Below are 25,848 nucleotides of genomic sequence, written 5' to 3'. Positions count from 1 at the left end.
TTGGATTTACACATATATATATATTTATATATATATTTATTTATATATTTATTTGTTTAATATACATTCTTACGTTTAGGGAGACAATGTGTCTAAAATATAATACAAGGGCTGTCTGTACAGGAAATCTATGAGGTTATCTTTTCAGAATAAAATTGGAGCGAAACAAAAATACTGAAGTTCCTCATATTTCTCTTTTGTTGAATCTCCATTTTTAAAAAGTAATCGAAACACATAAGTAAAAAAAAAAGGAAAAATATGGGATCATAAATTTGACGCAAAGCGCATTTTGTCTTGTTCGGTCTCTGTACTACTCAAGACTGAATCTCTCCTAGATCCCGGGGAATCCCTGTGCTGGGATGTGGTTGATGCCGCCACAGCGGCTGCTGCCGCCGCCGCCGCCGCCGAGCGCACCGGGGGCAAAGCTCCCGACGACATCTGGCGGAATAAGTTGACCCGCTGGGGCACTGTGGTGCGGATACCGGTTTGCAGACCCATTCCTTGGATCGCGGTGGCCGCTGCCGCCACAGGTGGCGCGATGGAGGCCAGAGAGTCTCCCGAGGCCGGATGCACTCTGGGCCCTAGGGACGTGTCATGTGGCAAGGACGGTTGGGAGGCTGACAAGTGTCGCACGTCTCGACTCAAGCTCCCCGACTGGAGAGCCTGTGTGCTCTTGTGGATGTCTCCCCTCTGAGGTGAGGGGACCTGCTGCTGCTGAGGTGACTGTTGCTGCTGCTGCGCTGCCGAAGATGCAGCTGAAGTTGACACAGCGGGCGTCTGCTGCAGCTGTTGCTGCGTTGGAGGGAGGGGTTGCTGCTGGGGCATGGGCTGCTGGATCAGCGACAGCTGGGAGGCAGTGGGCGAGCCGTACTGGAAACTCCGGCCAGCCAGAGGGGTCTGCACTGGTGGGCTGCACATGGCAGCTGTGAAAGAGCAGGGGGACATGATTGCCCCCTGCTGTTGGATCGGGGTCTGGGGGTTTGTGGCGGAAGAATTGAGGTTGCCGTGGGAAACACTAGGGGCAGGGTAGAGTACCTGCGCAGCAGCCGCAGCGGCGGCTGGCAGGATGCGGTTGCTGGAGGCATTGGCGATAGCCGAAGCACTGTAGGTCAATGGTACAGAGGACTGTTGGAATTGGTTGTTGCCTATGGAACTTGAGTAGGGTGGCTGGGCTGGTGAGTTAATGATGGAGTTTCCAGACATCGGTGTTGAGTTCATCCCGGTGACTGACTGCTTGCGGTCTACCATCATCACCATCTCCCTGTCCTGACGAATGATCTGCTTCAAGATCTCGTTCTCCTGGGTGTTGAACACGCCGGCGTTCAAGTCCTTCTGAAACTTCTGCAGCAGCAGCGAGTTCTTCTTCCCTGTTGAAGTGAAATCGACAGAAGTAAGTACATGGCCGTGGTGCACACATTATACAGGAGAGCATCATTAAAGATGCAGTTTTATGAAGGTGTTCTCTAAGGTGCACACTTGCTTATGTACTTTGAATACAGTTTCTACAAAAATCTGCACCCTCAAGCTATATAATTATCATAGTGTCCCTACAACGGTTTTGTATTTCAGCATGCAAGGTTTATGTCTCTCTGGCCTGGAATGATTTTAAATGCATTTCAGGTCATTTGTGCCCTGTGCATTTTCCCAGAGGAGGTTCATTCCCCAGTGCCTCTCAATTCATGACAAACATTCTCACATTGATTTGAGTGTTTTTGCAATTCTGCAAATTGCATCTTTAAGCCAAGCAAGGGTGGTGATAGACAATATAAAGAACATTGAATGACAGTGATTATGATGATAACAAGTATGACATCTGAGAAGAGTGAGAGGTTTGTTAACACACATCACTAATGTGGACTAGTGTGACATGAGAGCACAGATCGACCAGGTATCAATGTAATGTAATTATGATGAGACAATAATATACGGTATGTATTGGTGCGTTTGCCTGAGTGCGTGCGCAAGTGTGTGGTGTGTGTGTGTGTGTGTGTGTGTGTGTGTGTGTGTGTGATGTGTGTGTGATATGTGTGTGCGCGCGCGTGTGCATGTGCGTGCATGTGTGCACAGAAATTCCATGTTCAAGGACAGAATACAGATTCTGTTAACTATAGGACAGTTCACTTAAGACACATCACAGGGATACTTACAAAAAGCACTATTCATAAACACATCAACAAAACCACAAACTAGTTCTATAACATGATACCAATATTAGACACAGATTATTATTAATACTATTCCATAAATATTATTGGACTGCCAGTCACCTGAACATCAGACACGATGGAAAAGTAAGAATAATGAAGTGAATCACAATCTTGTTTTATTCAAAATCCACTGCAGGTCATCATCTACAGTATTTGTATGAATTAGGATAAAATATTGACCTGTGTTGGTATGGGAAACACAGGTAATCAGAAGAAGTATATTCCGTTTATGAAACAATGAAAGCTCTCCTAGCCTATAAACCAGTAACAATGAAATGGTTATTAATATACATTTAACACTTTTGTGGTTTTATGTGCCAAACTATGGTTACATTCTATGGATTAAATGTCATGTAGTAAAAGGATGATCACTTTGAATTTGTTATTAGGCAAAAGGCAATATTTCCATTTACAAAATAGAACAATCTGTCTAGGTTTAATTTATTTTGCATGCTGCCAATAGGCCAAGGAAGTAATTCACTTCTTAAAGTTTTATCTTTTTTTGAAATATTATTTAAAGGTATATTCAGTGATTTCACTTAATTCAAATATCACTTATTTTTTTGTTTTGTTGTGATAATCCTCCCTACTATAGAGTGTGCTGGCCATATAAGGAGTTCCTCCCTGTCCCCAGTTAACCCCTGGGGGTCAAAAGACCTTAGGTTTCGTTTTTGACTCTCTATCCTGATTGGACGAAAGGCTGGGTCCCACAGCCAAAAACGAAACCTAAGGTTTTTTGAGTGAAATCACTGAATATACCTTTAACTTTTTAGAACCTTAATTTTACACAGGAAAGCAACGAAAATGAATATGGGCTGAAACATTGCCCAAATATGGAGTCTAGAGATAACCAATGTCATATACTGGCCACTACATGACGCCCGAAATCCACATGGAAGCCATGCTGTTATTAGAACCAACCTATATCTTGGTTGCATTATAATGGTCCATTATCTCAATTCTGCTGTGACCTCTTAATTGATTGAGAGGTATTTGAACTTTATTCATGGGGGGTATTTCTTTTTGGCTGTTGACCTTTTCATGTGGAACAGCAATCTTCTTTGTTGTAAGCATGACAGAGTGGGGTTTTAGTGCGCTGAAGGCTCCAGCCACGGACCATTAATCACTAAGCCTTGAGAACCTAGCATGCTGTACGGTTAATAATGTTACGTTGATGTGAAAACCTTGCATGTCCAAAATCGTCCCTTTTTTATTATTATATTAAAAAAAACATTTTAAAATAGTCAAAATAGCTGATCTACAATTTCACAATGCGATGTATTTGTAATGCTTGTAGGTCTGCTATTTTCACTGCTTTTGTGTGACGCTTGTGCGTGATGAAGTGGAGCGTTCATTTACAAAAACATGAAAAGTTTAAATATGGAGATATGAGGTTTCTACCTGACAGCAACTGCTTTTTCCTTTCAAGGGCATTACGCAGTTGGCTGTGACAGCGGACTTTTAGAACAAACTCTCCCAGTTGAAGCACAATGTTATTTTATTGTTGCCTAAGTGAGAGTCATCGTCTGGCAATAAATCCATCACAAAGTCAATGCAAGCTTGAAACTAACTGCAATGCAAAGATTATAAAATCACAGTTGGACTTTTCACCAGTGCTGATTTTGACAGCAAATTTTGATTTTAGTTTTAGTCATCTTGAATAGTTTTGATTTAGTTTTAGTCACATTTTAGTCACCTACCATGTCTTGGTGTTAGTCTAGTTTTAGTCGACTAAAATGGATTTTCGTGGGCCTTGATGCCGGCGTCTGCAGGCTTGTAGATCTGCTATTTTGAGCATGCAGCAAATGCGTAAAATGACTTATACTGGATCTCTTGTCCACTAGTCCCTTCCTAACATTTTAGTGTTAGTTTATTTGTTGACGAAATTGTCAATATATTTAGGCTTAGTTTTAGTCATCATAGCTTAGTTTTCATTTATTTTCCATTTAGTTTGTGTCAGTGAAAAATGGTAGTGGACAGACATTTTTTTTGTCATAGTATTAGTCAACGAAATCAACACTGCTTTTCACCCCAGAAATACTGTATCCTACTAAATCTGTCACCATCCCAGGAAATCCAGTTCTTCGTTTGAGGTCAGTGTGTGGTGGCCATAGTATCATCATCTACCACAGGCTTGGGTGACTAATAACTAATTCTAACACCAGGACGTTAGACTATTGTTAACTTACAAGTATTCAGTGATGGCATTTTTAAAGGTGACAGGGTTAAATTCTGTTGATGGGAAGGACATAATCATATTGTGTTTTTTACAAACATTTGCAAAAATTTGCTTCCAAAGCAAATTGACTAAAGACGAGTGTCTTTTTAATAAAATAAATTTGAATGAATTGTCTCTCTCTCATATATAAATAAAATATTGATGCATTCATCAAGCAGCTCTATACAATTCAAATGCTCTATTAATATATTTCTTCAATAATTGTGAACAAAATAAACATACTGGTAGGAAAAACCTTGAAATAATGACCAAAATATACAGTTAAAATTAAATAAGTTTTGACATAATAAAAATGGAAATCATTTGTGGTGTGTGTGTGTGTGTGTGTGTGTGTGTGTGTGTGTGTGTGTGTGTGTTTGCCTGCGCCTCAAGCTATAAGCTAAGATGAATACGTAATCGTATCATATTAATATTCAAGTATTATACAGTATTTCTGTATACAAGGGCTGTAGCGATTAACCGATACGAACCGGGATGAAGAGGTTTGTTTGAATCTTTACATTTGCAACTACTGTACACTGATAGGTGAACCCTTGGATCAATCTAAACGTGTGTGTGTGTGTGTGTGTGTGTGTGTGTGTGTGTGTGTGTGTGTGTGTGTGTGTGTGTGTGTGTGTGTGTGTGTGTGTGTGTGTGTGTGTGTGTGTGTGTGCAATTGCGATTCAGATTATAACGAATTAAACAAAGCATCAGTATGCACCTTGGATGGCGCGCTTGTCAACGCAAAAGGCCTTGACCTCTCGGCACTCACCACACTCATACTGCTTTACCATAATAATCATAACAGACTTATAAGGTCAATGATCCTAATAGTTCAATTGCTGGACTCATTCCGTCTTTTCCTTTTGGCTAGGTGTATTATAATTATATTATAATTTCTTACATAGTTGTAATACATTATAATAATGTAGAACATCCGTGTTATGTCACTATAATTGGTCATTGGGTAATATAAGTAAAATGAAAGACCAACACGAAACATTTCTGCTTACTCCACCTCCGACAATGACATTACTTTACTTAAAGCACCCGATGGCATGTCTAGTGAATCACACTATAATGCATTATAACAATGATTATAATGCATATTTTATAAAGTATTAAATTATGAGAATTATAATAATACACATGTGAGTGTCCAGCAATTGAGAAGTATCATTGACTTTATAAGTTACTATGAAATGCTTCATGTGTTATGATTGTTATAAAGCATTATGAATAATATGTATGAATGCTTACTGTAACTACAATAATACAATGTTATAAGCACATCATAAAGCATTCTAAGTATCTAATAAAAATCATTAAAAACATGGGCTTCATAGAAAACGCTCCCGCTGCTCATGGCTCTGTGCACGTGCCTTTACACTTTACAGAATGTGTGCGCATACACAGGTGCATAGGTGTGTGCATGCATGTGTACACAGGTACAGTATGCAGATGAGTCTTGACTGCATGTGATAATGCATGGACAGTGGTGGTAAAAGTACTCAGATATTTTACTTAAGTAAACGTATCGATACTGGTATGTAGATTACCAGTTACCAGATTACCGTTACAAGTAGAAGTCTCGTATTAAAATGTACTCAAGTTAAAAGTACAAAAGTATCGGCAACAAAATGTACTTAAAAGTACTAAAAGCAAAAGTACTCATATTGCAGAACGTCCCATTTCACAAGTCAAAAATGTGTATACAATCTTTTGAAAATAGACGATCTACAGCAGATCTGCTATTTTCAAATGGCTGAAATGTATATAGGGTTGACGTGGTTAATGTATGTTATTTCTAATCTCCAAAGTAACTAGTAACTAAAGTTTTCAAATGAATGTAGTGGAGTAAAAGTACAATAATTGGATCTGAGATGTAGTGGAGTACAATTAAGTAAAAGCAGTGAAATTACTCAAGGAAAGTACAGATACCTCAAAATTGTACTCAAGTACAGTGCTTAAGTAAATGTACTTAGTTACTTTCCACCACTGTGAATGGATACAGTGTTTTGTGTAATGGCGGGTGCAGGCAACACTCGCACCTCACCAGGTGGTCGACGTGACGTCAGTGCAGTCTCTAAAAATAAAGCAGCTTAAAGCGTGCTTCTGTTGTGACTCTTTAATGAGGACTTTTTTTTTTTAAATACATTTTTGTGTTTTTCTCTTGAAAATCCAGTAGTCAAATCACATGTAACACAATTCAACATAACCTTTTTTTGCACAGATGAAAACATGAAAAACTGGAAAGTGAAATGGAATTTCTTGCATGAAACAAAAAACAAGTATGGTATTGCATTCGTAAAGATCTGGACTCTTAATCAAAACACATGATTTACTATGTGAACACAGTTAAAATAAAATAGATGAAATAGATATCAACAGAGAAAAACTATGCATGTTCTCATATTCTACAATACTTTATAATCTTTATATTATTCAAAGTCAGTCAAGGTCATTATGGCATGTAATATTGAATCAGATACTTGTTTCCTTGATTGCTTATATCTTACGTTTCACTTCCTGTTTAAATTGATATGTTCATTAATCCATCAATGCTAGTGTACAGTAAGTAAGTTGATTTATGTATCACTGAGGGAGGAATTCAGCTGTTCATATACTGTAACCTTGTAGGCCAAGCTCTTCGATAAATGAATTGCTTCCATTTTAGCATGCCTCTAGGTCATTTTTCCCTTGTGCGAATATAATTGGAATGAAGTGTTTACCTGATGCCTACTCGTCGGCCAGGACACTCTTGAAAACGAGATGAGCTCGTCTCAAGACGGACTCCTGGTCAAATAATTTTTAGATAGATAGAAAACGTCAAATGTGCAACATATTATCGGCGTCAATGCATGTCACTTCTTTCTTTTCTTTTCTTTTCTTTTCTTTTTTGGAACGAGACAAGCACTTAACCAAATGACGTTCATATCAATAAACGATACAACCAGCACGGATCATGACATTGTATTTTCCCTTGTATGAGACAAAACCCCATTTAAGATTAGCCCCAATAAACACTTCTGGATTAAGGGGAAGTGTTATTCAAAGGGCTGCTCTTATGTGTCAGTGTTGAACGACATTGTTGGCATGTAAAAAGCCAGCATACCTATAGTTCCTACATGAAAAGGGCAAATGTAGATTAATACCGCTTTGGTCAAAGGGCATGTGTTTTGAAGGGCACAATTTAGAACGTTTGTACAGTTGTCTACCCTAAAGAGTCTATATACTAATTTACACCAAGAATTAAGTGTGTCCAAAAATTATCTTCTTCTCAACAGTGAGACATACTGTACAGTACTGTACTAGATCCCTGGAGAATTTAAATGGTCTTATGACCATAATTGATGCTGACTGTTTGTCACAATAGTATTTCAATGTTGAGTCAATACTATGACTGGAAAGTAATTCAACAGAAACAAACCCATAGCATGGTGAAACTGTAGGCCTATACATCTAACAGAAAATACAGGCTCTGAGATTTGTGCAATATTGTCATTAGAATTTAAAGCAATAGGAGTAAAGGTTTGTGTTGTGTAGTTACCTTGCCATGATGTAACTCCAAAGGTGGGCAAGATATTTTAAAAATAATTGATCCGCCAGCTCTCAAAGTCACAACTTTACCACATAGATGAACACAAACAAAACTGATCCTGCCAATATATAGCATCATAAAACTCGGTTCTGCACTCATTTTATCCTGTCGATTTAGCTAGTTTTTATTGGGAAGAAACTGCAGATCCATATCTGGATTGTAAAATCAACAAAAAGTAGATTTTCTTTTTTTTTTTTTTAAATAAAATAAAAATAAAGGAATGCAAAACTGGGTTTGTGATTAGTTATACTGTATATCGGCAGAATTGGCTTTATTTGCTTTTGTTTGTGTGTTGAAAGACTGACTTTGGGAGCTGTCTCCGGTTGCACTGTAAGTAAGCATATTATGACATTTCTAGTCAATGAAGAAACTATTTTTGATATCTCTCACACCTTTGAGTTACGCTAAGGTAACTACGGCACACAGCCCAAATCTTTACCGAAGTGTCCTATACTGTATATTGCTTTAACCTAAACACAAAATGATACACACCTTTTTAACCATTTTGAACCTGGCATCCCTATTTAGGGGGAGTCATTATAGTGTAGGTGAAAACAAAATTCAACATTTCAACATTTTCTAAAATAGCAAAAAAGAAAAGCAGATCTGCAAGCTCACAACGCATCATATCACGACATATTGTGATCTAGTAGATCTGCTATTTTTGCTATTCATTGTATGATGAAGTATATGGATTAAGTGGTTAACCTTGTTGAAAATAATATTAAAAAGCAAAGGATGAGAGTAATAACTAACTATATGAATCAATCAAAAATGCTGTGAGAATAATGAATCTTTGTATTTGCCTCTTTTAAGTTGAGAAGAATGAGGTGAACCTTTTTAAGGGTATGCTGTTGAAATTTAAACTTGAAAAGGTTTAAATTATGCAGCAAGATGCTACAGTATGACATGATCAAAAATAAACCCCATTTGCAAAAATAAGACTCTAGATAAGACTGAATGCATACAGTATATTTTTTGAAAGCTTAAGAGCTACCCGACTTCATTATACACTCACTTTAAATTCAATACAGTCCAATTTATTCATGAATGTGATCTTCAAATGCAGCTTAGCAGAATCTGAAATGTTTTACATACAATGTTCCGATTGTCCTGTTCGGGTGCTACGAAGTCCATTATTTAAGCCCAAATTATTATACAGAATGTTACAAAGATAGGGCCCTATTTTCGCCAGTGCATTACCCCCTATCCCCCAACTTCTTTGCCCTTTTTTTTTAACGATTTTGAAAAACATTTTAAAATTATTCAACTAGCTGATCTACATCGACACGCTTGTAGATTGGCTATTTGAACTATTCAATAATGTTTTTGAAAATAATAATAAAAAAAGGCAAAGAGGTTTAGGTATAAGGATTAAGGCACTAGCAAACATAGGGCCCATAATGTATACCGGTAGGCTGAAAATGCATAATAAAGCATGCAACGTTATAGATAAATGTAAAGTTTACAACAGAATTGCCAAATGTAGGCTAGGACTAATCATTGCCCTGGTTGTATAAATACATGTGCCCCTTTTTTAACAGTAGTAAATGTGTTTAACCCAACCAAACGAATTAAAGCACAATCAATTATGGCCAAGTTCCACAAACAATGTTCCTCTATCACACATTGAAAAAGAAAAGGGAAGGATTATTATTATTATTATTTTCTTTTTTTCAAATGACCGTTCGGGAGACACAGCACCAATTCTGTGTGAAGCCTGCTAATGAGGCGGGACAGGTGATGTCACCGTGCCCAGCTCATGGCCCCATTATAATCTGGTGGTTGAGTTGGGGTGGTTGGGGTGCTGCTCATACCCAGGTGTGCGGATGAGTGGAAGGAGGGGCGGAGGCACATGCATGTGAGGTTAGCTTCCGTCCACTCGCTGGGATTCCAGTCGGGGGTCAACACCAAACCAATGAAGGGACAACCTGACTCCCTCCCGGACAGCGACATGCACTGCCTTCCAGTTAATCCATCCACAAAATTCTACTTTGCCACTTTCGAAATGATCAGTGCTTATTACAAAGGAGTCTTTAAAAAAAAACATTACTTTAGACAAACAAAGAGGAGAAATTTGAAATGAGTAGAGCATACATATCATGCAGCACAAGATGACAGACACGGTGCTGTGGTGAAAAAAAGAAGGAGGCAAACACTGATGGAGACAAGACAAGGCACAATGACAGGCAAAAGATCTGCAACCAATCGGACGAAGGAATTAGATGTAGCGCGCAGGTCTTACCGATGCGGTCCAATCTGTCTATGGCGACAGTCTCAAAGGCCCGTCGCATCATGGGGTACTCCTCCAGCACCTCGTTGAAGTGGTCAACAGAGAGGGAGAAGAGACGGCAGTAGGTATCGGCCCGCACGCTGGCTGTTCGGCGGCCTTTGGTCAGCAGGCAGATCTCTGTTCAGGAGGAAGGGAGTTGGAGAAAGAGGGGGGGGGGGGAGAATGAAAGAGAAAGAGATGAGGGTTTAAGGAGTTTGAGATAAACACGAAGAGATGCGATGGGGGCAGAGAGGGTCAGGAGAGACAGACAGAACAGCAGAGGTTGAAGACATAAGAAATCATCAGTGAATAAAGAAATTCTTTGAACATTATTGTCTACCCTGGATGTACGGCCTTAAACATGCAAAGAGAATTCCACATTCATTTAGTTTAACTAAAATGACAAGCTCCGCAGCATTGCTGTCACTGCTTCCGTACAAAGTCAATTCATCATCCTGCTGAGAGGTTATGTGTAATTAAACTAATTACACTGTAATGCGGTTAGCTTCACATCATGCATCAGTGGAACACACAGTTGCCACTGAAACCTGTAGAGATGAATGAGAACACCATCCAACATTTTGGTTGATGCCAGTAGCATCATAATACTGCCACCAGTGCTGTTTTGTAGGCTACAGAGAACAAGAACATGTCTGATTTCTATAGGAGAGTCTACATTCTCAGATCAGTTTGGTTTCGAGATGATAATTAATGAGATGGCCAAGGACATTATGAGCAATACTCTAAGAGAAGATTGAGAGAAATAGGAAGATTAATAGTGTTTTGGGAAAAGTGACTAACTTCATATAAAACCAATTCCTTTCTGTCACAACATCATGGAATGTGCATTAAGAGGATGCCATGACTGCCTGCCTAAATATGTCCCAAACCGGCCCTTAAGGTCTTCCACTGCTGGCCTGCTAGCTTTGCCTAAAAAAATGGCAACTAAAAAATACGGGGAAGCAGCTTTTTGCTTCTACGGGCCGTCGGCATGGAACAAGCTCCCACTGCACCTTCGTCAGGCAGCCTCTGTAGACATTTTTAAAGCTCAGCTCAAGACCCACCTCTACAACATTGATTTTAAGTGATCTTTTATTTTTATTTATTATTTTTATTACTGCTTGTTTTTTAATGTTGTTGCCTTATTTTATCTGTTCTTATCTTTGTACCACTGCCTTCTCCTGATCTGACACTGTGTTATTAAGGGACCAAGAAGACACGCAGTGACTTTGGTCACTTCTTGTTTTTGTAGTTTTTTTTCTTCTCCTTCTTCTTCTTCCGCCAAAAATAGCTGTTCTGACTGAACCGTGCAGTCGCTTTTTGTGAAACTCGGTAATCTGGTAGAGGGCCATGCCAAACGGTGACTATGTGAAGCCCATGACCATTGGCCAAATGGTGGCGCTATAGCACTGAAATTTAAAATTAAGTTGAAAATGCAAACTTTGAACGTGCATATCTCATGAACCGTTTGACCGTTGACAATGACACTTTGATACACATGTCTGTCTCCTCATGCCGAACAACTTCCATATTCTGACTTTTGACCTCTGACCTTTAGATTACCCGCCATTTTGAATTATATGAAAACCATTAAAAATCTATCTTCTCCCAGGATCTTTGATCAAAATGCACAAAAACGTCTACACTTGAACTTTGGACTTATACGAACAAAAAATCGTAACAGATTTCTTTTAAGTCAAAAAATGAAGTTTTTATGAGCCAATAAAGAAATTCTGTCTTGTGAAACCTCTCATGCAACCAATACGTCTTCCAAATACGGTTGGCAGAGCTAATACCTATACTGCATGTTACTGTATAGAATGAGTCAACTGACAGAGTCTGCTTAGCTCAGTCGGTAGAGCTCTCACCTTTGGACCACAGGGTCACTGGTTCAAATCCGGGTAGTGACAACTCAGCCTGTGATTCTTATTTGTGCATATTGTTCTTTCTCTCTCTCTCTCTATCTCTATCTCTCTCTCTAATAGAGATACTAGTAACTGTAATAGAGTAATAAGTGTAATAAGTTTATTTAGTGTAATAGTGTAATGAGTGTAATAGTAGTGCAATAGTGTAATAGTGAAATTGTGTATTAAGTCTAAATTTGTAATAGTGTAATAAGTGTAATAGTAGTGTAATAGTGTAATAAGTGTAATAGTGTAATAAGTGTAATAGTGTAATAAGTGTAATAGTAGTGTAATAAGTGTAATAGTGTAATAAGTGTAATAGTAGTGTAATAGTGTAATAAGTGTAATAGTGTAATAAGTGTAATAGTAGTGTAATAGTGTAATAAGTGTAATAGTGTAATAAGTGTAATAGTAGTGTAATAGTGTAATAAGTGTAATAGTGCAAAAGTGTAATAGTGGTGTAATAGTGTAATAAGTCTATTTAGTGTAATAGTTGTGTAATAGTGTAATAAGTGTAATAGTGTAATAGTGTAATAGTGTAATAGTAGTGTAATAGTGTAATAGTAGTGTAATAGTGTAATAAGTGTAATAGTGTAATAGTGTAATAGTAGTGTAATAGTGTAATAGTAGTGTAATAGTAGTGTAATAGTGTAGTAGTGTAATAGTGTAATAGTAGTGTAATAGTGTAATAAGTCTAATAGTGTAATAGTGTAATAGTAGTGTAATAGTGTAATAAGTCTAATAGTGTAATAGTGTAATAGTAGTGTAATAGTGTAATAAGTGTATTTAGTGTAATAGTGTAATAAGTGTAATAGTGTAATAAGTGTATTCTGTCCTCTCTCTGTCTCCACTCTCTCTGTCCTCTCTCTGTCCTCTCACTGTCTCCACACTCTCTGTCCTCTCTCTGTCTCCACACTCTCTGTCCTCTCTCTGTCTCCACACTCTGTCCTCTCACTGTCTCCACACTCTGTCCTCTCTCTGTCTCCACACTCTGTCCTCTCACTGACTCCACACTCTGTCCTCTCTCTGACTCCACACTCTGTCCTCTCACTGTCTCCACACTCTGTCCTCTCACTGTCTCCACACTCTGTCCTCTCACTGTCTCCACACTCTGTCCTCTCACTGTCTCCACACTCTGTCCTCTCTCTGTCTCCACACTCTGTCCTCTCACTGTCTCCACACTCTGTCCTCTCACTGTCTCCACACTCTCTGTCCTCTCTCTGTCTCCACACTCTGTCCTCTCACTGTCTCCACACTCTCTGTCCTCTCTCTGTCTCCACACTCTCTGTCCTCTCACTGTCTCCACACTCTCTGTCCTCTCTCTGTCTCCACTCTCTGTCCTCTCACTGTCTCCACACTCTGTCCTCTCACTGTCTCCACTCTCTGTCCTCTCACTGTCTCCACACTCTGTCCTCTCACTGTCTCCACACTCTGTCCTCTCACTGTCTCCACACTCTGTCCTCTCTCTGTCTCCACACTCTGTCCTCTCTCTGTCTCCACACTCTGTCCTCTCACTGTCTCCACACTCTCTGTCCTCTCACTGTCTCCACACTCTCTGTCCACTCTCTGTCCTCTCACTGTCTCCACACTCTGTCCTCTCACTGTCTCCACACTCTGTCCTCTCACTGTCTCCACACTCTGTCCTCTCTCTGTCTCCACACTCTCTGTCCTCTCTCTGTCCTCTCTCTGTCTCCACACTCTGTCCTCTCACTGTCTCCACACTCTCTGTCCTCTCTCTGTCTCCACACTCTGTCCTCTCTCTGTCTCCACACTCTGTCCTCTCTCTGTCTCCACACTCTCTGTCCTCTCAATGTCTCCACACTCTGTCCTCTCTCTGTCTCCACACTCTGTCTTCTCTCTGTCTCCACACTCTGTCCTCTCACTGTCTCCACACTCTGTCCTCTCACTGTCTCCACACTCTGTCCTCTCTCTGTCTCCACACTCTGTCCTCTCTCTGTCTCCACACTCTGTCCTCTCACTGTCTCCACACTCTGTCCTCTCACTGTCTCCACACTCTGTCCTCTCTCTGTCTCCACACTCTCTGTCCTCTCTCTGTCTCCACACTCTGTCCTCTCTCTGTCTCCACACTCTGTCCTCTCTCTGTCTCCACACTCTGTCCTCTCTCTGTCTCCACACTCTGTCCTCTCTCTGTCTCCACACTCTCTGTCCTCTCAATGTCTCCACACTCTGTCCTCTCTCTGTCTCCACACTCTGTCCTCTCTCTGTCTCCACACTCTGTCCTCTCACTGTCTCCACACTCTGTCCTCTCACTGTCTCCACACTCTCTGTCCTCTCTCTGTCTCCACACTCTCTGTCCTCTCTCTGTCTCCACACTCTGTCCTCTCACTGTCTCCACACTCTCTGTCCTCTCTCTGTCTCCACACTCTGTCCTCTCTCTGTCTCCACACTCTGTCCTCTCTCTGTCTCCACACTCTGTCCTCTCACTGTCTCCACACTCTGTCCTCTCACTGTCTCCACACTCTGTCCTCTCTCTGTCTCCACACTCTGTCCTCTCTCTGTCTCCACACTCTCTGTCATCTCTCTGTCTCCACACTCTCTGTCATCTCTCTGTCTCCACACTCTGTCCTCTCTCTGTCTCCACACTCTGTCCTCTCACTGTCTCCACACTCTGTCCTCTCACTGTCTCCACACTCTGTCCTCTCACTGTCTCCACACTCTGTCCTCTCACTGTCTCCACACTCTCCTGTTTCTCTCTCTCTCTCTCTCTCTCTCTCTCTCTCTCTCTCTCTCTCCACACTCTCTGTCCTCTCTCTCTCTCTGTCTCTCTCTCTCTCTCTCTCTATCTCCTTGGTCCCGCCTTATCGCTGCTTGCAGCTATATTTAAGGGACCAAGAAGACACGCAGTGACTTTGGTCACTTATTGTTTTTGTCTTTATTTTTCTTCTCCTTCTTCTCCTTCCGCCAAAAATAGCTGTTCTGACTGAACCGTGCAGTCGCTTTTCGTGAAACTCGGTAATCTGGTAGAGGGCCATGCCAAACGGTGACTATGTGAAGCCCATGACCATTGGCCAAATGGTGGCGCTATAGCACTGAAATTGAAAATTAAGTTGAAAATGCAAACTTTGAATGTACATATCTCATGAACCGTTTGACCGTTGGCAATGACACTTTGATACACTTATGTGTCTCCTCATGCCGAACAACTTCCATATTCTGACTTTTGACCTCTGACCTTTAGATTACCCACTAATTTGAAATATATGAAAAACAGTTAAAATGTATCTTCTCCCAGAATCTTTGATCAAAATGCACAAAAACGTCTACACTTGAACTTTGGACTTATACGAACAAAAAATCGTAACAGATTTCTTTTAAGTGAAAAAATGAAGTTTTTATGACCCAATAATAAAATGTTGTCTTGTGAAACCTCTCATGCAACCAATACGTCTTCCAAATACGGTTGGCAGAGCTAATACCTATACTGCATGTTACTGTATAGACCGATTCCGTACCGGTTTCATGGTCGCAGCCTACGTATTTCCTGTAGGCGGACTCGACATAGCTGCGGGAGTAAAACCCTCACCAGGCGCACCTCTTCCACTACAGTGAACGGCAGAGTGACTGATGTTAGTTTGCCTCAAACTTTACTCCTTTACCTGCTTTTTTACTAACACTAACATTACAAAGATGCCCAGAACATCGAGATGAACCTGTGTAGTTTATGGCTGCTCCAACAGTAGTGGCAACATAAAAAAAAAAAAAAAAACGGAATGTCTAATATCCACCGCTGTGGCGGAGACCAGAGCCATTGAGTAATGGTTGAGACAAAGCAGTGAAAGATACATAACGCAAGTCTTACCCAATACCAAATCTTTCTGTTTATTAACACAAGGCTGCTGTACTTTATACCTCATACTTTAAATGCTTAGTATGAGGTATAAAATACAGCAGCCTTGTGTTCATAAAACAGAAAGATTGGGTATTGGGTAAGACTGAAATTACGTATCTTTCAGGACCCTTCACTGCTTTGTCTCAACCATTACTCAATGGCTCTGGTCTCCGCCACCGAGGTGGATATTAGACATTCCGTTTTTTTTTATTTTTTTATGTTGCCACTACTGTTGGAGCAGCCATAAACTACACAGGTTCATCTCAATGTTCTGGGCATCTTTGTAATGTTAGTGTTAGTAAAAAAGCAGGTAAAGGAGTAAAGTTTGAGGCAAACTAACATCAGTCACTCTGCCGTTCACTGTAGTGGAAGAGGTGCGCCTGGTGAGGGTTTTACTCCCGCAGCTATGTCGAGTCCGCCTACAGGAAATACGTAGGCTGCGACCATGAAACCGGTACGGAATCGGTCTATAGAATGAGTCAACTGACAGAGTCTGCTTAGCTCAGTCGGTAGAGCTCTCACCTATGGACCACAAGGTCACTGGTTCAAATCCGGTTAGCGACATTCTTATTTGTGCATATTGCTCTCTCTCTCTCTCTCTCTCTCTCTCTCTCTCTCTCTCTCTATCTCTATCTCTATATCTATCTCTCTCTCTAATAGAGATACTAGTAACTGTAATAGAGTAATAAGTCTAATAGTGTAATAAGTGTATTTAGTGTAATAGTGTAATAGTGTAATAAGTGTAATAGTGTAAAAGTAGTGCAATAGTTTAATAGTGAAATTGTGTATTACGTCTACATTTGTAATAGTGTAATAAGTGTAATAAGTGTAATAAGTGTAATAGTAGTGTAATAGTGTAATAAGTGTAATAGTGTAATTAGTGTAATAGTAGTGTAATAGTGTAATAAGTCTAATAGTGTAATAGTGTAATAAGTGTAATAAGTGTACTAAGTGTAATAGTAGTGTAATAGTGTAATAAGTGTAATAGTGTAATTAGTGTAATAGTAGTGTAATAAGTCTAAATTTGTAATAGTGTACTATTAGTGTAATAGTAGTGTAATAGTGTAACATAAGTGTAATAGTGTAATATTGTTAAAAGTCTAATAGTGTAATAGTGTAATAGTAGTGTAATAGTGTAATAAGTCTAATAGTGTAATAGTGCAATAAGTGTAATAGTAGTGTAATAAGTGTAATAGTAGTGTAATAAGTGTAATAGTGTAATATTGTAATAAGTCTAATAGTGTAATAGTGTAATAGTGTAATAAGTGTAATAGTGTAATAGTAGTGTAATAGTGTAATAAGTGTAATAGTGTAATAGTAGTGTAATAGTGTAATAAGTGTAATAGTGTAATAAGTGTAATAATAGTAATAGTGTAATAGTAGTGTAATAGTGTAATAAGTCTAATAGTGTAATAGTGTAATAGTAGTGTAATAGTGTAATAAGTCTAATAGTGTAATAGTGTAATAGTAGTGTAATAGTGTAATAAGTGTATTTAGTGTAATAGTGTAATAGTGTAATAGTGTAATATTAGTGAATTAGTGTAATAGTAGTGTAATAGTAGTGTAATAGTGTAATAGTAGTGTAATAGTGTAATAGTAGTGTAATAGTGTAATAAGTCTAATAGTGTAATAGTAGTGTAATAGTGTAATAAGTCTAATAGTGTAATAGTAGTGTAATAGTGTAATAAGTGTAATAGTGTAATAAGTGTATTCTGTCCTCTCTCTGTCTCCACTCTCTCTGTCCTCTCTCTGTCCTCTCACTGTCTCCACACTCTCTGTCCTCTCTGTCTCCACACTCTCTGTCCTCTCTCTGTCTCCACACTCTGTCCTCTCACTGTCTCCACACTCTGTCCTCTCTCTGTCTCCACACTCTGTCCTCTCACTGACTCCACGCTCTGTCCTCTCTCTGTCTCCACACTCTGTCCTCTCACTGTCTCCACACTCTGTCCTCTCACTGTCTCCACACTCTGTCCTCTCACTGTCTCCACACTCTGTCCTCTCTCTGTCTCCACACTCTGTCCTCTCACTGTCTCCACACTTTGTCCTCTCACTGTCTCCACACTCTCTGTCCTCTCTCTGTCTCCACACTCTGTCCTCTCACTGTCTCCACACTCTCTGTCCTCTCTCTGTCTCCACACTCTGTCCTCTCACTGTCTCCACACTCTCTGTCCTCTCTCTGTCTCCACTCTCTGTCCTCTCACTGTCTCCACACTCTGTCCTCTCACTGTCTCCACTCTCTGTCCTCTCACTGTCTCCACACTCTGTCCTCTCACTGTCTCCACACTCTGTCCTCTCACTGTCTCCACACTCTGTCCTCTCTCTGTCTCCACACTCTCTGTCCTCTCTCTGTCTCCACACTCTGTCCTCTCACTGTCTCCACACTCTCTGTCCTCTCACTGTCTCCACACTCTCTGTCCACTCTCTGTCCTCTCACTGTCTCCACACTCTGTCCTCTCACTGTCTCCACACTCTGTCCTCTCACTGTCTCCACACTCTGTCCTCTCTCTGTCTCCACACTCTCTGTCCTCTCTCTGTCCTCTCTCTGTCTCCACACTCTGTCCTCTCACTGTCTCCACACTCTCTGTCCTCTCTCTGTCTCCACACTCTGTCCTCTCTCTGTCTCCACACTCTGTCCTCTCTCTGTCTCCACACTCTCTGTCCTCTCAATGTCTCCACACTCTGTCCTCTCTCTGTCTCCACACTCTGTCTTCTCTCTGTCTCCACACTCTGTCCTCTCACTGTCTCCACACTCTGTCCTCTCACTGTCTCCACACTCTGTCCTCTCTCTGTCTCCACACTCTGTCCTCTCTCTGTCTCCACACTCTGTCCTCTCACTGTCTCCACACTCTGTCCTCTCACTGTCTCCACACTCTGTCCTCTCACTGTCTCCACACTCTGTCCTCTCTCTGTCTCCACACTCTCTGTCCTCTCTCTGTCTCCACACTCTGTCCTCTCTCTGTCTCCACACTCTCTGTCCTCTCTCTGTCCTCTCTCTGTCTCCACACTCTGTCCTCTCTCTGTCTCCACACTCTGTCCTCTCACTGTCTCCACACTCTCTGTCCACTCTCTGTCCTCTCACTGTCTCCACACTCTGTCCTCTCACTGTCTCCACACTCTGTCCTCTCACTGTCTCCACACTCTGTCCTCTCTCTGTCTCCACACTCTCTGTCCTCTCTCTGTCTCCACACTCTCTGTCCTCTCTCTGTCTCCACACTCTCTGTCCTCTCTCTGTCTCCACACTCTGTCCTCTCACTGTCTCCACACTCTGTCCTCTCTCTGTCTCCACACTCTGTCCTCTCACTGACTCCACACTCTGTCCTCTCTCTGTCTCCACACTCTGTCCTCTCACTGTCTCCACACTCTGTCCTCTCACTGTCTCCACACTCTGTCCTCTCACTGTCTCCACACTCTGTCCTCTCTCTGTCTCCACACTCTGTCCTCTCACTGTCTCCACACTCTGTCCTCTCACTGTCTCCACACTCTCTGTCCTCTCTCTGTCTCCACACTCTGTCCTCTCACTGTCTCCACACTCTCTGTCCTCTCTCTGTCTCCACACTCTGTCCTCTCACTGTCTCCACACTCTCTGTCCTCTCACTGTCTCCACACTCTCTGTCCACTCTCTGTCCTCTCACTGTCTCCACACTGTCCTCTCACTGTCTCCACACTCTGTCCTCTCACTGTCTCCACACTCTGTCCTCTCTCTGTCTCCACACTCTCTGTCCTCTCTCTGTCCTCTCTCTGTCTCCACACTCTGTCCTCTCACTGTCTCCACACTCTCTGTCCTCTCTCTGTCTCCACACTCTGTCCTCTCTCTGTCTCCACACTCTGTCCTCTCTCTGTCTCCACACTCTGTCCTCTCACTGTCTCCACACTCTGTCCTCTCACTGTCTCCACACTCTCTGTCCTCTCTCTGTCTCCACACTCTGTCCTCTCACTGTCTCCACACTCTCTGTCCTCTCTCTGTCTCCACACTCTGTCCTCTCACTGTCTCCACACTCTCTGTCCTCTCTCTGTCTCCACTCTCTGTCCTCTCACTGTCTCCACACTCTGTCCTCTCACTGTCTCCACACTCTGTCCTCTCACTGTCTCCACTCTCTGTCCTCTCACTGTCTCCACACTCTGTCCTCTCACTGTCTCCACACTCTGTCCTCTCACTGTCTCCACACTCTGTCCTCTCTCTGTCTCCACACTCTCTGTCCTCTCTCTGTCTCCACACTCTGTCCTCTCACTGTCTCCACACTCTCTGTCCTCTCACTGTCTCCACACTCTCTGTCCTCTCACTGTCTCCACACTCTGTCCTCTCACTGTCTCCACACTCTGTCCTCTCACTGTCTCCACACTCTGTCCTCTCTCTGTCTCCACACTCTCTGTCCTCTCTCTGTCCTCTCTCTGTCTGTCTCCACACTCTGTCCTCTCACTGTCTCCACACTCTCTGTCCTCTCTCTGTCTCCACACTCTGTCCTCTCTCTGTCTCCACACTCTGTCCTCTCTCTGTCTCCACACTCTCTGTCCTCTCAATGTCTCCACACTCTGTCCTCTCTCTGTCTCCACACTCTGTCTTCTCTCTGTCTCCACACTCTGTCCTCTCACTGTCTCCACACTCTGTCCTCTCACTGTCTCCACACTCTCTGTCCCTGTGTCTCTCTGTCCCTGTCTCCACACTCTGTCCTCTCTGTCTCTCTCGCTCTCTCTCCACTCTCTCTCTGTCTCCACCCTCTCTCTTTGTCTCCACCCTCTCTCTCTCTCTGTCCACACTCTCTCTCCTCTCTCTCTCTCTGTCTCTCTCTCTCTCTCTCTCTCTCTCTCTCTCTCTCTCTCTCTCTCTATCTCCTTGGTCCCGCTTATCGCTGCTTGCAGCTATATTAGGTATTTCTTTTACACCTCAAAAGAAACAGAAATAGCAGCTCTGGCTGAACCGTGCAGTCGGTTTTCACGAAACGCGGGATTCTGGTAGAGGACCATGCCAAACGATGACTATGCGAAGCCCATGACCATTGGCCAAAGGGTGGCGCTATAACATTCAATTGAAGATACAAACTTTGAACGTACATAGCTCATGCACTGTTTGACCGTCTGCAATTTAACTTTGATACACATATACGTCTCCTAATGCCGAACATCTTCCATATTCTGACTTTTGACCTCTGACCTTTAGATTACCCGCCATTTTGAATTATATGAAAACCATTAAAAATGTATCTCCTCCCAGGATCTTTGATCAAAATGCACAAAAACGTGTACACTTGAACTTTGGACTTATACGGACAAATAATCGTAACAGATTCCTTTTAAGTGAAAAAATGAAGTTTTTATGAGCCAATGAAAATTGCTGTTTTGTGAAACTTCTTCTGCATCTAATACCTATACTAATACTGTATGATGTTACTGTTTATAATTAACAAATTGACTGTATCTGCTTAGCTCAGTTGGTAGAGTTCTCACCTCTGGACCGCAGGGTCACTGGTTCAAATCCGGGTAGCGACAACTTAGCCCGTGATTTTTATTTGTGCATATTGCTCTCTCTCTCTCTCTCTCTCTCTGTCTCTGTCTCTCTCTCTCTCTCTGTGTCTCTCTGTCAATCCACCCCCTCTCTCTCTCTCTTTCTCTCTCTCTATCTCTCTCTCTGTCTCTCTCCACCCCCCCCCCCTCTCTCGCTCTCTCTGTCTCTCTCTCTCTCTCCACACTCTTTGTCCTCTCAATGTCTCCACACTCTCTGTCCTCTCTCTCTCCACACTCTGTCCTCTCTCTCTCCACACTCTCTGTCCTCTCTCTGTCTCCACACTCTCTGTCCTCTCTCTGTCTCAACACTCTCTGTCCTCTCTCTGTCCTCTCTCTGTCTCCACACTCTCTGTCCTCTCTCTGTCCTCTCACTGTCTCCACACTCTCTGTCCTCTCTCTGTCCTCTCACTGTCTCCACACTCTCTGTCCTCTCTCTGTCTCCACACTCTCTGTCCTCTCTCTGTCCTCTCACTGTCTCCACACTCTCTGTCCACTCTCTGTCCTCTCTCTCTCCACACTATCTGTCCTCTCTCTCTCTCTCCACACTCTCTGTCCTCTCTCTCTCTCCACACTCTCTGTCCTATCTCTGTCTCAACACTCTCTGTCCTCTCTCTGTCTCCACACTCTCTGTCCTCTCTCTGTCTCCACACTCTCTGTCCTCTCTCTCTCTCCACACTCTCTGTCCTCTCTCTGTCTCCACACTCTCTGTCCTCTCTCTCTCTCCACACTCTCTGTCCTCTCTCTGTCTCCACACTCTCTGTCCTCTCTCTGTCCTCTCTCTGTCTCCACACTCTCTTTCCTCTCTCTGTCCTCTCTCTGTCTCCACACTCTCTGTCCTCTCTCTGTCCTCTATCTGTCTCCACACTCTCTGTCCTCTCTCTGTCCTCTCTCTGTCTCCACCCTCTCTCTTTGTCTCCACCCTCTCTCTCTCTCTCTCTCTCTCTCTCTCTCTCTCCACACTCTCTGTCTTTCTCTCTCTCTGTCTCTCTCTCTCTATATCCTTGGTCCCGCCTTATCGCTGCTTGCAGCTATATTTGTCCTATTGTTTTAACTGTTTTAGCCTGTTTTAATGCTGTTTTTTTTTGCTTTTGTTTTTTTATCTTTTCTGCTCTGTAAAGCACTTTGAGCTACATTTATGTATGAAAGGTGCTATATAAATAAAGTTTATTATTATTATTATTATTATAGAGCCATAGTGAAATAGGAAGCGTCAATTTCTGCCGCCTAGTGCCTAGGGCGGCAGTTAGAAGAGCTGGCACAAACGTAGCCTCGGTACCAAGGCTTTTTTCGCTTGAGGAGCTGGACTTATTGATTAAGATAGCCTAATAATGTATGGATCTATATGGTATGGACATCATTGCTGGTTCATTTTGTGTTCCGTTCTGTGAAAAGAAAATTGCGCGAGTCGGGAAGGGCGGCCCTGTGGGATACGGCCTATAGGGCGCTAATTCCCTAAGGGCTTCCTTGCATTCAGACATATCCGTATTCAGTATAGGCAGAGATCTCTAATTGTCTGGCAACGCTTCACCAGTAAAGGCCTATTAATATTCCAGTTTTAAGTGATATGGTGACCACCAAAACAGTGGACGGTGGCATTAGTAAAAACAAGTCATGTGTTTGGGTGAGCGGTGAATCGTTTACCACCGCGGCGCGACGTCATGTTGTAGTTTTTGGTGGTCACCTTATCACTTAACAGTATACAGACTGAGATCATGTGACCAGTCCTAGTTCACTCGATCTACCAACCAATATAGCACATTTGTTGACCAAGGTGACCTCAGCAATTAAATAAAACATTGTTTTCATAGCACAGGGAATAGATGATTAAGTAGTTAACTTATGGACATTTGGTGTCCTGTGCTACCAGATGGTGTGTTAACCACTGGGCCAGGATGTATAATGGAAGCTTAATTACCTCATCATGGTGCCCGCACTTTTTTGACTTGAGAACTGCTTTTAAAATGACCAGCTCAACAATATAACAACCACAAAATAATGATCCTGAAAATAATAAAATGTACCGGAGAGACTTGTCTTTTTAGGAGCAGGGCACACAGTATACTGCTTTTGTAATCTACTGTTACATATGCCTTTGTGATCTACTGGTAGATCTCAATCTACTTATGGCAACCCCTTCCGTATAGTATAGAAACAAGAAGGTGCACTCTAAGTAGAACATTGTGTAGTAGGCTGTTGTTGTACGTACAGTATATTATGAACAGGGCTGACTGAAGAAATAATGCACTCATTCATTCATGCACGCAACCACTGGCACTGAGTACGTCAATTATAATATAAAGGTCATTTCACCCATCGGTTTCTGCCCGCTAGGACTATAGTATTACAGTATGCACAGATTGATGATAAAAATGTCATGGAATAATGTAATCGGATATGTTCTCTTACAGTATGTTCATGGGCTCTTTCAACCATTCATATCAGAACCACTGACTGTATGAATGCACATACGCAGAATATTGTCATAATAAATCAGACTGCACTATATGGTAGGGCAGGTGTGATCTGTCCGTTCTCATTTATTTTCAATAAAGGAATGAAGACGGAAGTTTGTGCCTGATTTCCTCTGAGGGACAAAAAAAAGCTGCATGGCTTTTGTATTGCAAGTTGTTTGAAAATAACTGGGTGTGAATGCAGTGTTAGAGATGTTCTGATGGAAAAAGCTCCTCTGCAGAGGGAGAGAGAGAGAGAGAGAGAGAGAGAGAGAGAAAGAAGAAAGTGTTCTATCACACTCTCAGAACAGGGAACTGACTGCATGGTCATATGGTCATACTGTAAGTCCTGTCAAGTCTGCCCCTGACATTTACAAAGATACTGAATGTTCCAGGGGCAACCAACTTTTGTGCAATTTGGACAATTTGGACAGTGAGAATTCAATTTAAGCAAGCACTCATTTTACATGTTTGTATACGATACAAACTGACACATCACCATTAATAAACCTTGATGATTCAGTTCTATAATTGATTTTCTTTTTTACAACAGCAACCAGCTGTTTTAAAAGTTGCCTTTTGCCGTTTGTCATTGGTATATCATCCTCTCCTGGGCCCAGAGACGGACTTCCCTGCAGAGGTGCCAGGAGTGGGGTCTGATTTAGGAAACGAGTTCAGATGACCACTGTTTCTGTTGACAATACTTGTCGCTGTGCTGTCCGTGTGTAAGCGAGTCCAGTTTGCATTTTTTGGTTGACTCAACATGACAACGTCCCTGAATATGTGCAAGGTTTTTCAACAAATGCATGACTGGAAAACAAGGCAGTGCGGAGCCTTGAGGCTTGTTAGGCGGGCCAATGCCATGGCCATGAGTGACAACAAGCACGGTGTCCAAGTTGGCCGGACAGGTTATCACACTAACCAAACGTGCGCTCCCTCTGCACATCGACGAACAGCGGTTATCCCATTCTGACCTAAGATCAGATTCATACGAGGTTTCCACTGGACACACACTGGTCTGATTAACCCCATTCTGACCTGAGATCAGATTCTAAAAATGTCAGTCGCTCTTCGATTTTTCAAAAATAGCAGACCTACAAGCTCATATCGCGCCACTCGGTGGCGCGATATGAGCTTGTAGATCTGCTATTTTTAAATAGCTAAAGCATATCATGATGCTGACACCAAAATGGGTGCCCGGTCAGAATGGGTTATGTTGTGGACAACTGGTTTATGCGTGTACCGTGGCGCCCTTATTAGTCAGGTGGGAAATTGACGTGATAGTTCAGTTGGTGATACAAGCATGTCATTTGATACAGATGACCTTCATATATGACCCTAATTGGATAATCAACCTCCGGCCAAGGAGAATGCCTACATTTTCAAAATGGCATGCGTTTTGGACTAGGCCTGCATTACGTTGATGGGACTGTAAATCTTTGCTTTCACTGTCATTTTGGTAGGCCTATAAGAGAATTACGTTCAAGATATTTCTACCAAGTAAGAACAAAAATAACATTGGGTTCCAATATAGCTTGCAGAAATGTACATCTGCAAGACGGCCGGCAGTTTTCTTTTTTTTTTTTTAAGAAGAAAATCCATCTTAATAATGTAGGAATTTTGCATGGCTGGAGGTTGATTATCAGTAGGGCCAAATTCCATGCTTGTATGACCAACTGAACTATCATGTATCAGCAATTTCCCGCCTGACTATAGATCTCCTGCTAATGGCCTCGTGTGACTAATATTCTCTCTCTCTCTCTCTCTCTCTCTCTGTCTGTCCTTTGCTGCACCCTGCATTTGCTTCTCCACTACCCCTCTTTCTCGTTCTAGCCACAGTTGGGTCG

At 41.9% G+C, this 25,848-nt stretch overlaps 1 protein-coding gene across 1 annotated transcript in view; it reads right to left on the bottom strand.

Moving 5' to 3' along the window:
• Positions 1 to 264: 264 nt before the first annotated feature.
• hcn1 (hyperpolarization activated cyclic nucleotide-gated potassium channel 1) overlaps positions 265 to 25,848 on the bottom strand; it is a gene marked incomplete at both ends in the record, with an annotated part of 124,037 nt that continues 98,453 nt past the window's right edge. Inside the window, 2 exons of the mRNA XM_083793123.1 lie at positions 265 to 1,367; positions 10,272 to 10,436. Of these exons, the coding sequence (XP_083649249.1) occupies positions 265 to 1,367; positions 10,272 to 10,436 (1,268 nt within the window). The remainder of the gene's footprint in view (positions 1,368 to 10,271; positions 10,437 to 25,848) is intronic.

The sequence above is a fragment of the Protomyctophum parallelum genome (genome assembly GCF_964188405.1).
Source record: "Protomyctophum parallelum genome assembly, chromosome: 21".
Classification (NCBI taxonomy): Eukaryota; Metazoa; Chordata; class Actinopteri; order Myctophiformes; family Myctophidae; genus Protomyctophum; species Protomyctophum parallelum.
This window is presented reverse-complemented; position numbering and strand designations above follow the sequence as displayed.